General features: G+C 34.4%; 1 protein-coding gene across 9 annotated transcripts in view; it reads right to left on the minus strand.

Moving 5' to 3' along the window:
- LOC131078102 (uncharacterized) overlaps positions 1–12,837 on the minus strand; it is a 181,196-nt gene that overhangs the window by 46,593 nt on the left and 121,766 nt on the right. For all 9 annotated transcript variants that reach the window (XM_058015765.2, XM_058015763.2, XM_059211619.1 and 6 more), the window contains 2 exons: positions 8,930–9,069; positions 8,779–8,814 (listed from right to left, as the gene is read on the minus strand). In XM_058015765.2, the coding sequence (XP_057871748.2) occupies positions 8,779–8,814; positions 8,930–9,069 (176 nt within the window). The remainder of the gene's footprint in view (positions 1–8,778; positions 8,815–8,929; positions 9,070–12,837) is intronic.

Raw genomic sequence — 12,837 nt, forward strand, 5'->3', positions numbered from 1 at the left:
AAAGCTTGCTATCGAATCCATTAAAGCCATCCAATTCATTCTTCAACAAAAGATAGACTTCTTTGAAACTACCAAACATAAAAAAATGCAACATTCCAAAAGAGCAGCAAATCAAGTCGCAAATTCATATATTGTGCCACGCAATACTCCAAGTTATCAATAATCACTTGAGAGAATAAGTTGGCGTTGACGAATGTAGCAGAAATATCCTTAAGAAGCCGATATTATGTTAGGACTCGCTGATTTTAACTAATGTTTTTTTTTTTAATTTTGTAGACGTCTCACTTCACCCTTGAATAGTCGCCTCTATTAGAGGCCGACTATCCAAGAAGAGGCACGATGTACATATTTATACACAAGGCAGGCTCATTCATTGACACTGAATATACACACACATTCAGTTTTCTTTATACACTCATCTACAGCAGTTCGATTATCATCAAGGAGATATTATATTTTGTATATCTTGCATCTTGAGAGGTGCTGTTATAGTTCTTCAGACTGAGAAATTGGTCATCTTGTAAAGCTTATTGCTGTTCATTGATTCAATATATAAGTGATATATTGTTGCTGGGTTTTTCTCCCTCAAGGAGGAGGGTATTCCCGGATATATTCTCAGTTAATTGTTCAAATATTGTTTGATTTCTGCTTAATCTAATTCTGATCATAAAAATAACAGTTGGAACATGACAAATATGATGTAGCAAGGAGTATAATTGAAGAATTTTGATTCTATTGTTCCATTCCATTTCGCACAACTATTATTTTTATTTTAAAAAAGATGTTTGATTTCTTTGTCTCTTGTATTTTTCAATTTAGGTTTTGTAGAATTTAAGCTCTTAATTTTATAATATTTATTTTGTTTATTTTATGTGTTTAAGAACTCCTTATTGGTAAAATACAGTAGATGTCATTACTATCAGTAGAGCAAGGTTCAAATCACCTAATGCTGAGATGAAGAGCTCCATTTTGTCTTAAAAGGTGGCAGATGCCAAGGCCAAAACCTATGAGCAATGTAGGAAACCAAGGTACAATTGCGCCAACATGACCCATGGTTGAACAAATAAGAGAAATTGGACATTATTGATTTTTTTTATTTCTTCCTCAAGTGATTGTACTTACTCAAATTCCGTAGTGTCCCCATTTTCACGTCATCTTGTTCTGGGAGCGTTGGCCATTTTTCAAGGTTTTTCCTAGGTTTCCAAATCCACTAGGAGAGTTCCGATGTTCTTGGTGAGCTCAGTTCTCAGTTTCAGTGGGTTTCAACTTTCAACAGCAGTTGCTATTTTCGTACATGCTTGCATGGCACCGATCTTTCTAGGTTTTTTTTGGATTTATTCTTTGGCTCTCAGAGAAAACTGCTATTCACAGTATGTGCTCATGTCAGCATTTTTTATCATCTTTCAACTTCAGTTATGTTCAGGCATGATCAGATTTCTATCTTCGGTGCCTTGGCCATTTTTTAGTAAAGTGATTGGAATTATTTAATATTTTCTTGTAAGTGCTAAAGTAATGTTTCAATATTTAAGTGATGAAATATTTCATAAAATTATGCCCTCAAGTTGAATGCCTAGGCTATGGGAGACATGAGTTGATTTAAAAAGGTGCTATGGAGGCATTTTTTGAGGGAAATAAAATATTTAAAAATTTGAATGTCCTAACTTCCCCCCCAAACTATATAAATTCGAGTTTGGGCTCTCATTTCTTTATACGGAGTTTGCAAATATAACAGAAAGTTTTCGGGATGAACAAAGGAGTTTCTTATGGGTGTTGTAGAGGACGAAAAGATTCTTCAATCTGTTGGTTTTGGTGGTGAGAGACCCACCCTAGCTGGTCTAATGTTTTCAATCAAGAAACGCAGAGATCTTTAATGAAACTTGGATATAGGCTTACAGAGAAAATGAAGATTTTTGAGGTAAGCTGATAGTGAAGTTTTTTGGATGATTTTGGCTTTGATTTTTGGACTTTTGGGTGTCGTTCTCAGTGTTGCTTGCCTTATAGTGGTCATAAAAAAGTAAATCAACCAACTGCCACTTATTGCATGTTCCCATCTATTTACAGCCACTAATTAGCAATTATCCAGCATCATTAATCGTTTCCACTGAATCATATTCTGGAATACCAGCTTGGAAGGGGAGAGAGTCATTTAGGTCACTATTCATGCCATTTCCCACATTTTTTCAGCATTATAGTGGTCATACCACCCTACATCAACCAACAGCCACTTATTGCAGCAATTGTACAGGTCTAAAATTCATCCACTACGAGTTTGATCTTCATACTTGCCTTTGTGAGTGAGTTTTTCCATAGTTTGCATAAGAGACTAGGCAAGCCCAAAATTTCTGACTTTGACAAAATGTCAACAAAAACTTGGCAATTTAAAAATACTTATTTTTTTAGAAAAAACACATTTTTTTACAAAATGTATCAAACGAGTCTAATAAACCATGAGTTAGTGTTTTCTATTAGATTTGATTCTTGATTATGTATGGATTACAAAATTACATTATCACGCAAAGCCAAATATAATAGCTAGCTGCTAATTGATAACTAAAATCTAAGTTGCCGGTTCTGGTACGGCTATGGGATTCTGGTATGCCAATATGGAAAATTCTTTATCTTGGATGCAGTACATTTGGCTACGGAAAAAATAAAACAATATAAAGACTTGTAAATAAATTTGATAGTATGATGTTTCATCATCGATCAATGATAGTGATAAACATAATGTCAATTGATTAGTGTTTTTTCTGAATCAAATTTCAAAATCAATTTACAGTAACACATCTCATTTTTCCTTCAAAAAACTATAGATCCACATTAGCAGATTTTTAAATCTATATCGATTGTTACTTAAACTTTACAAAACAACCAGACAATAAGATTTACAATCACAAGTAACTAGGTCAGGGGAGCTCTTACATTATACTAGAAAATTTGAAATATTTATCAGAGCAGCTCTTACAATCTGCTGGAAATTCAGAAATGTTTAACAAGAGAGTGGAGAAATAAAATAAATAAATAATTAATAGTACTACTCAGCTCTGTTTGTTCATTGATTAATGACTTTCTTTACAAATAGCATCTAATATCCTGCAGTACAAAAAGCTGCAGCAGTTACAAGCTTTAAAAAATCTTTTCATCTTCAAAACAGCTTTACATAGAAGCAAAAAAAGATTAGAATTAAAAAAGCAGTGAAAAACAAGACTGAACAAAGCCAGAAAACAGGAAACATTCTAACACTTAAAACTTAAGAAAAGTGGTATGCTATCTAAGACACGTTGATCAGCAATGCCTTCATGTAGAATACAAACAAAGAAAAACAAATGTCCAAATATCTTCTTTGTTGCATGCAGTTAAGCTGCTCCGCCTGGAAAATTGAAAATTCAATTAAGAAAACATAAATTGACAAATAATTTGCAGTTAATAAAGATAAATGCCAATTGATAAGTGTTTTTTATTATCAACTTTTCCGCCCGCAATGCTTTGGCACGTGTGGGACCGACTAGGAGCGCTCTTGCCACCCCAAGTTTTGTATGGGTATGTCACAAGATGCTCTTGTCGCTGCTCCCACTCCCACTCCCAACCCCTTTCGGAGTGAGCATGACGCCTACAATAGGTCATCTTGATAACATAAACTAATATGAATTTATGATGATTTTCTTTGAATATCATCATGAATTGCATATCTAGGCAAGTAAAAAGTTATAATGTTTTAAAATTTCCTATATTGTAGTAAAAATTTGGTAGTAGCGGTTATAGTCCTCTTCCTCAATTGCGGCTCCATGCTTGGCCTAGAAGACTATGATTTTAGTTCCATCTTGATGCAAGATGGCAATGACTCCTCTACCACATGAATATCATCCAATCACAATCCAATGTCCCTTGCTTCTACTACAGCCACAACCTCTTTAGCTTGCCTCTTGAAATCAAAAATTCCATCCTTTGTAAACAAAAACATCAAAACATCTTACATGGGCAATCACTATAGGGATTGACCTCATCAAAATCAACAAGCCACTCTAATTTTTCCTCCACCATTCTTGTGCAAATTCGAAAGTTGTATTGCACAAATACTAGGTCATTGAGGCATTGTTGAGTCAACTTAACATGCTTCTTCATGTGATTGGTGTCAAACAAACTCTAGTTGCACGCCCAGCCTAAAGCCCTACGAGGTTGAAGCAAATTCAAAGGAATGTTTTTTGAAGAATTGGGGTTTTTTGCCTCAATCATCCCTGGCCTAGACTGAAGCCCTGCGAGGTTTAATCAAAATTCAAAGGAATGTTTTTTGATGAATTGGGATTTTTTGCCTCAATCTTCCCACCAAGAACCTACAAATAAAGAGTTTGTAAACTAAGTTGCCTACCATGGTAAAAGGTCAAGTATAGGTATAGGGTTTTCGTACGACAATATCACGAGAAATTTATCGGGTGCAGTATGGCTCGATATGGTTGTATATATATATATACAAAATTGCAAATACATTTGATATATTAGATAATATTTTATTATTTAATAAAAAATGACAAGTGAGTCTTTGATAGTATAATACTTCATCATTGGTCAATAATAGCAATAAAGCTAAACCTCAATTGATAGTTCAAAAGTTCAATATTATGTAATATATAATATATGTCCAAGACAATTCGATAGAAAATCATTACAATTCTAAAATTTGAAAATAATAGAATAAAAAATTCATGACTTGATCTTCATTCTTCACCAAAAGCATTTAGATCAAATTCGTTGCTTGGTTCAACATCATTTGAACTACAAGCATATAAAATGCCACTGTTACTACATACATCATCTGTAAGAGCCTCATCATCATATACGTTAACTCTAGCAAGCTCTCAATAGATGCATCCAAGTTGGTACACTCAAGGAATGTATCCCAATTCTTCATTGCCCCTTCCTTGTAGTCAACTTCCTTATGTGATAGGAGATGCAAGTTGGAATAGAAATAACCAAGTTCTCTACCTTTTTGTGGCCAACTGCTTACACTTCACTAAGTGGATCAAGGAGCAATTACTCCAATTCCATTCAGCCAAAGAAGAACTTGCAAACTATTGAAATTGGAGAGAAAGTCAATACAACTTAAAAATAAAAATTGCAAAGAATGTTACGTACTAAAGTCTACAAATATTAAAACATAAAAACGCTTACTTGTAATAGAACTTTGAATGCAAGCGGTTGGAGGAACAAATAATCTTGCACATGGAGGCACCACCACATAAGAGCAACTTCCTTGTGTTGGCCTCAAAGAGCACAAATACTATGATCTTGTCTTCATATGTACTTGCCAAACACTTTTCTCACATTATCCACCATTTCTGGATCAGAAAAGATTTTTTGGAATGTCAACCTGTACCCATTAGCAACTTCACTATCTATATGGTGTGGTTCATCCTAGCAAAGAAAGCATCTCAATGCTATAATATTTGGACAACAATGCATATGCAAGGAGCTGCAATGGTTTGTTCATATTGTTCCAATGACAGTAAATGATTTTTTTCCACTTCAAAAAAATATGTTTCTTCAAGGTCATTGTCCTTCTATGTTGTTATGACCTTTATTTTTCTATCATGGAGTCAATGCCATGATGGATTTCCCACAAACATGGTCGATATATATCAACAAACTTGATCATACTCATGATAGGTTTGGTAAAACTCAAGACAATCCACATAAACCCACTAATCATCACCTAGGATCAATGACTTGACCTATTGGGACCTCTCTAAATTTGATTGATTCCAAATTCTTAATTGGTGGCCAATGACCATGGCATCCAACACCACTTGCACCTTCACAAGTCATCTCAAAATGATTGTGTGTGATGTGAATCGGGACTCAACAACCTAATGTTCTGTAAAAAATAAGTTAATAATATTGAGTATTGACTATGGCAATAATTAAATTTACCTTAAACAACTCCAAATTTGAGAATGCTCTATAGATGCATTATGACACATGATAGTTTCGCACAAACATTTGGATCTCCTAATAATTAGTGTATATAGTTTTCACCCAACACTATCTAAGTCCCTATCACTTGCATCCCTAAGTTACGGAATGTACAATATGTGGTGTCCAAAAAATTATTAGAATATATTTGGTCAGCTATTTTTAGGTGTTCTATTAATGGTCACTTAGTTCATTTAATTTATTTAGTGTTTTTATTTTTATTTTTTCTAGGCTTCTTTTATTAGAAGACTTAGTTGCTATTTTTGCTTCAGTTTTAAGCTTCAGTTAAATGGTTAGATCTTTTTTGAACACCATCTTGTAAACTGCCTATGCATATGGTGTTTATAATGAATAAAATCACGCAATTTATTTTTCATGGTCTCAGAGTAGGAAAAAAAAAATTGGGCATCCTTGTTTGAAAATCGAAGGGTGTTTGTATTTTTGAATTTTTCGAGGGTATTTACCTCTGAAAAGCACATTCATGGACAGCTTCGTGGTTTTCTGCAGGTTCGTGGACCTGTTTTTTTCCCGCCATGAAGGATTCTATGTTATGCACAACGCAAGGGTTTCGCTTTTTTTTTGCGTCTAAAAAATCACAGGAGTCACGCAGGGTTTGTTTACAGCTGCGCGCTCTTTTTTCCCTCCGCTCACGATTTATCCTCGCCTTTTTTCATCAGGATTTTTCTGCACACAACAGCGGTTTTCGTGGCGGCAACACAATTTCCATTTTTTTGTGCACGATTTTTCGCATCTCTGTGCGTGATTTCTGGATTTTTTTGGCAATTAGTTTTTTCTGCACCTTTGTCCTCTACATCGAGTCTGCTCATGTGAAGGGTCTACAAACTAGGGTTTTTTCAGCTTCACAATTGTCTGCTTGACGAATTTTTCAAATTCGTGTTTTTTCCTGCTGCTATAAATCCGACCTAGGGTTTTACTGAGCTAGGTTTTTTCAGCAGAAATTTCTAGATTTTCAGAAAAATTTGCGCATTGGGTTTCGTGCCAAGGTTTTCAGCATATTTTGGGAACTTTGTCAGCTGATCAGCAGCTTTTGCTTCAGTTTTTGTGCCTTCACAAGTTGACCAGTGTTGATCTCCTTTTTGTGATGGCACCTTTGACCAACATAATGTCAGAACACAATTAGAAGTTCAACAGCTGCAACTACAACATCTAGAAACAGCACATGATGACCATTTTTGAGTATGTTGAATAAAATCACCCAATTTATTTTTCAAAAATGTGTGTACCTCTCATGACCAAAGCACCTGTTGTCCAGCAATTTTTTGCATTGTTTGCAATGACTTGGAAACAACATTATTAGCACCCACCATTTCTTTAGAGTAAATGAGAATTTTGGAATGACTTCTACATTCTTGACTTGCCCCTTACAATCAACCTCCCTCAAAAACATTGCCCCATTGGGAAACACTACAATCACATTTATTAAAGATTGGTTTTTGCAATTCTCCCATCCATCAAAAAGAATGGACACTCCTACTTCAATCCATGAGTTCCTTATTGGTTTGAGTGTAGTCTCTACAAAATAAAACTGATGATAAGGCAGTGCGCATCTTTTCATACCCAAGACCTATGTAATTGAAAGGTCTCTTACTAATTGTCATCGCATAAAAGCTATAGCAAGACGGATGCTCATCTTGACAACGAATTGGCTTCCATCTCATAACGTGCTGCTCCAACTAAGATCTAGATAACATTTACCTTCACCTACTCAAATGTTGTAATGATGTCTAACATTTGTTTTCTCCAAGCAGATGATCCTTGTTGTTTTCATTTAAACCATTATCTCATAAACCTCCAAGATACCTCTAGGTTGCTCCTAATAAATTTGGGAAAAGCAATGAGTAATTCCATTACGAGTCAATCAAAGGAAAAATTGATCAAGCATACCTAACCGAACTACTCTATGTTAATAATAATATGTTATATTATTAAAATATACACAATGATCTGACATATTTATTTATTCTCAAGATTACAGATTAATAAATTTTGGCAAAAAATTGAACTTCACAATTGCAAGAGATTTGGTAAAGATGTCAACAAATTGCTCTTGACTGGAACAATATTGCAACAAGTATTATGTAGTTAAGTATGCTCGTAGATGTAATGGCACCAGACCTCAATGTCTTTAGTGCATTTATAAAAAACTAGACTACAAACAAGCTTCAATACTCCTAAGTTGTTTCAAAACAAAATTGTAGGATGTGCCATGAGCACAACCATTCCAATCAAGATGCAATGTAACCATATCGCTTGACAGACAACTCCGCCTACAGCACAATATTCTGCTTCTATGGAAGAGAAAGCAACAGTGGCTTGCTAGTCCTCTCCTATGATATCATACTGACTTCCAACAGAAAGACAAAACTTGAAATTGACTTCTTGTCATCAAAAGATCCTACATAGTTTGCATGTGTGCATTCTTGCAAAGAAAAACGTTCATTCTGCTAATATTCCAAGCTATACTCCATTACACCATGCATGTCCATCAAAACTCATTTTGCTACTTTCAATTATGAAACTTAGGTTCTTGAATAAACCTTGAAAGATAACAAATAACATAGCTGATATTTGGTAGGTCAAGTAAATAAGACTCCCAATCAACTAGTGACAAAGAGTAGCATCCACCCAAAGGAGTATATCATGTTTAAAAAGGTGCAACCCTGTCTCCATGGATGTCAATATGGGCTTCAAGTTTTCCATCTTGAACTTCTCAAGAAATGTATATTGGCATATTTCATCTAAGATTAAAAAAACTATAAAATAATATTTAATAGCTTGTATGGAAGTTACCTGTAATTGAGAATGAACTTGCTCCAACTTAGACTCCTACAAAACATTATTTTAATTAGATTTCTATATGTATATCTAGCTTGGCCCTGTATTTATCTAACAAGGATAAGACCAAAGTTCAAAAAACTGTAGGATAACATTAATCTTGTACCTCTTCCTGAAGAGCCTCTCTTAGCTGAGAGACAAGAGCTGCCCTCGTCATTTCACTGCTTGATAGCTGTTGAATGCATTGCCTTAAAACATTATCTTGTTCCCGCAATTCCTCTAATACATTTGATTCATGCATATCTCCTGTGGAAGGCCATGTAATAATAAAATATTATTTTTTATATTTTTAAAAAGGCTCATCTTAAAAATGTAATCAAAATAGTTTACCTGCAAAGTACAATTCAAGTGAGGACCCTCAAGACAGAAAAAATAACAACTATACCTGGCCAAATCAATATCATGACGATCATTGCATAAACACAATTTACCACCAAGAAAATGGAAGGGATAATCATCAGAGAGGTTAATCAGCCAAAAATCACAAAGTGTCCTCCCAAAGAGAAAGTTAGAACCTAAAGCTTCCAGCTCTTTCAAACAATCAATGATGACTCATATGTCAAAAATTTCAAGAAAACATTTTTAGATAGCCTAGTTTATTTCATCAGCTCCTTCCCATGTCTTGGACAATTTTTAAGCGTGCTAGTTTCCACACACATCTCAAACCACGAGTTAGTCTGAGAGGGATATGGGTCCTTTACATTTATAGGATCAAAGGCGAAGCATGATATGTCTAACTAACGCCAATCAAACTTGGGTACAATGCATAACTCTGACTTTAGTTTATTGGTAAAATGGAGAAGATTGATAAACAACTGTCGAAGCAATGCAGGTTTATTTGTGAATATTTTACTGGCCACCAAGATCCCCACAACACACTCAAAAATACAAAGAAAAATAAATAAATTACTACAGTTTTTGGGTGACACAAAATTGTGCATTGAGCCAGATGATCATCCCATGTCACAAACTAAAAGTATCTCGACGAAACTCAAAACATATTTTTTGATAGTACATTTGTCAATAATCTGCAACCACAATATTGCATCTAAATATTCTTCTATAGAATTTTGGCATCTCCACCATCAATATAAATTTGACCAACACATATTTCAACACTATGATTTGTTAAGAGATCTAAATATATTGCTATAGTTTTCGTAACCACACTATTTTAGTGCCTTGGCAAGCTGCACTATATTCTATTCCTGCACTTATAAATCCTTCTCATAGAAAATACATCTATGTGATGGCTACATTCTATGGTCTTATAGAGGATTACTTCAACACATACAAAGTAACCTGCAGCTTACATATTAATTGATCCTTAACTATTTGCACAAAGACATCAAGATGCTCAATATACATCGCTTCTTCTAAAAAATCATTTCTAAGTGTTGTTTTATCTTCCAGATGATGCACATGAAGCTATAAAGCTGCTGCAGCTACTAACAACACTCTTTTTAAGGGCATTTATTATCAACCGCCACTAAATAAGTGTCATGGTAATCTACAGCTCCCACTTGAGTATTCCTCTTAGCAACTAAGATTGCTTTATATTGATTATGCTCATAGTTTACCTCAAATATACATTTACACTCAACTGTTTTTCATTGAGGTTAAAGTAACAAGGTTGGATTCTTATGAGGGAATTGTATGCATCATCCATTATTTGCTCCCAATGCACTAGCATTTCACTCTCACCTGCTGCTCCGTCTCTTTTGTGCTCTTGCTTCTACTATTTTGTGTTCCAAAATATTTGAAGCAAATACATTGACCCAAATGCCTTGTATGTAGAATTTTTATCTCTTGCTAATTTCCTAAGCAGTATTGGCTCTTATATTTGTCCACCTTCTTGATCATCCTGTTATAGGTTCTTTCTTGTACTGCTTATGATGTACCACTTAAAGAAGATACTTCGACTGCAACTTGTCTTTCATATTCAAAGTCTTAATTCTACATGCATAGACTTCATCCCCCATTTACTTCTACATGGCAGAGTTCGCATAGAAATTAAAACCCCACTTACTCTAATATCATTTTTTATATGATCATATAATCTGTACACTATTGAATATGAAGAGTAACCAATTAAAATATTTTTACTATCCTTGCTGATTTACAAGTGGCATACATGCAAATCAAGTGTAACCAAAGTTTCTTAGAAGTTTCCACGCCAAGCTACATAGGAATCTTATCCAATGCCTTAGCTAGTAACCTCTTGTAAACATGGAGTGCAATAGAAAGTGCCTCAACCCAATAGTGGTTGACAATGGACTGCTTCCCATCAAGCTCCTTGCACTTTCACATAAAATCTCTTCTATCATTTGATATCACAGTTTGATGTTGGGAATATGAAGCAGTATATTTTACATTTGTCCCTGCACCAGTACTATTTGAAGGTATATTCACATACTATCACATTTCAACCTTTCTAAAGATTTCCACAGCTGCTTCTCAACATATGCTTTGAAAGTTTTAAACATCTTGAAAGCATCTGATTTATATTTTATAACATAGAATAGTTTTTTTCTTCAGTAATCACCAGCAAAGATAATTGTATATTTTATAGTAGGATTGAATGTGGTGTTGTGTTGATTGTTGATGATTTATTTCAAAAGATAATTTCAGGATGAATTAGGTCAATTTTAGAGCTTTATTTTGTAGAAGAACTAAAAGGGTATTTTTGGATTCAATTTGATGGAAATTTGAGAAAAAATTACTAAGTTTTAAAGCAGTCGGAAGTTTCGCTTGAACCAGGAACAAGTTAGAGGTTTGGATGTTCCAAGAACACTCACTAAGTCTGATAATGCTTGTTCCTTTCAAAGGTCTAACATGTCTTCAAGCATTTTGGAAGATTTGAATAGTTCCTAATGGAGTAGAAACCTCTGATAAAGTTGAACAAATCCTATCAGGATATGAACCCCCGACAAAATGAAACAATTCCTAGTGGAATAAGAACCACCCACAACATGGAACAAAGTGTAGAAAACTTAAAACATTTTGAAAGTTCGAATAAATCCTAGTGAAGTGAGAATCCCCAACAAAGTGGAATGGTTCCCATTGGGGTAGGAACCTCCAACAAAGCATAATGGCTCCTAGTGCCTGTCACATCTCTAACGGATTGAAATGACTTATTATTGAAGTGACTAGTTGACTCGAAGGTGATTGGGAAATGCCATTAGAGTTCCTAATGGGTGTTAAAGCTCTGACAAAAATTTAAATACTCTTTCAATCGTTTTGAGGACCATGGCAGAATGAGATTTAAAGTTTTAAACGAATTGTGATTGTTCTGCTCCAACGGTTCAACTTCTTTTCTTGAATAATATACAAACTAAATTGATACAATTGGAGAGGTGTTTCATAATGTGTTGAAGAGAAATTTGAGGAAACGGTGGTGGCTGATGTGAATCGTTTCTATGGTGTGTATGTGTTTTGGCTGCTAATTTAATGGTCTGATAAGACTTTTGGATTAAATTTGCATCAATATTACACTTCTTTTTAACTTTGAAATGTATCAAAAATGAAAGAGAGAAAAAAATCAAAGAAAACCTATGTATTTCACATCGTCGATCCCATGCCCTAAATCCTCGTGCATTGTTCATTCACTCACCAGTAAAATGCAAATATTGTATAAACCTTTTAACATTAGGCTTTTTTTAAATTACACTTATTTGGGTGAGTTTTTTAAGAATCATGGAAAGCTTTAATGAAAAATTGCCATCCTCTTCCAAACTTGTTTCCATATGCATTGATACATGCACCCATCAATGACATCTTCCTCATTTAACCTATAGGCTTTACATGAATTTCAAAATCATGCACCCACAACTTATCCTATCAAACCAATTTAAGTTTTCCCATCCTCCTACTAATACATTTTCCCTCTAGCTCTCCTCTCCCCTATACATATTAACATTATTTTACTTTCTTTCATCCTGATAACAACAAAAAATTGGCTCCCATTCACTCTAAATTTGATAACCTCCATAGCCTACACTTTTATGCTTCAAT

The sequence above is a fragment of the Cryptomeria japonica genome, chromosome 9 (genome assembly GCF_030272615.1).
Source record: "Cryptomeria japonica chromosome 9, Sugi_1.0, whole genome shotgun sequence".
In the NCBI taxonomy this organism is placed as follows: Eukaryota; Viridiplantae; Streptophyta; class Pinopsida; order Cupressales; family Cupressaceae; genus Cryptomeria; species Cryptomeria japonica.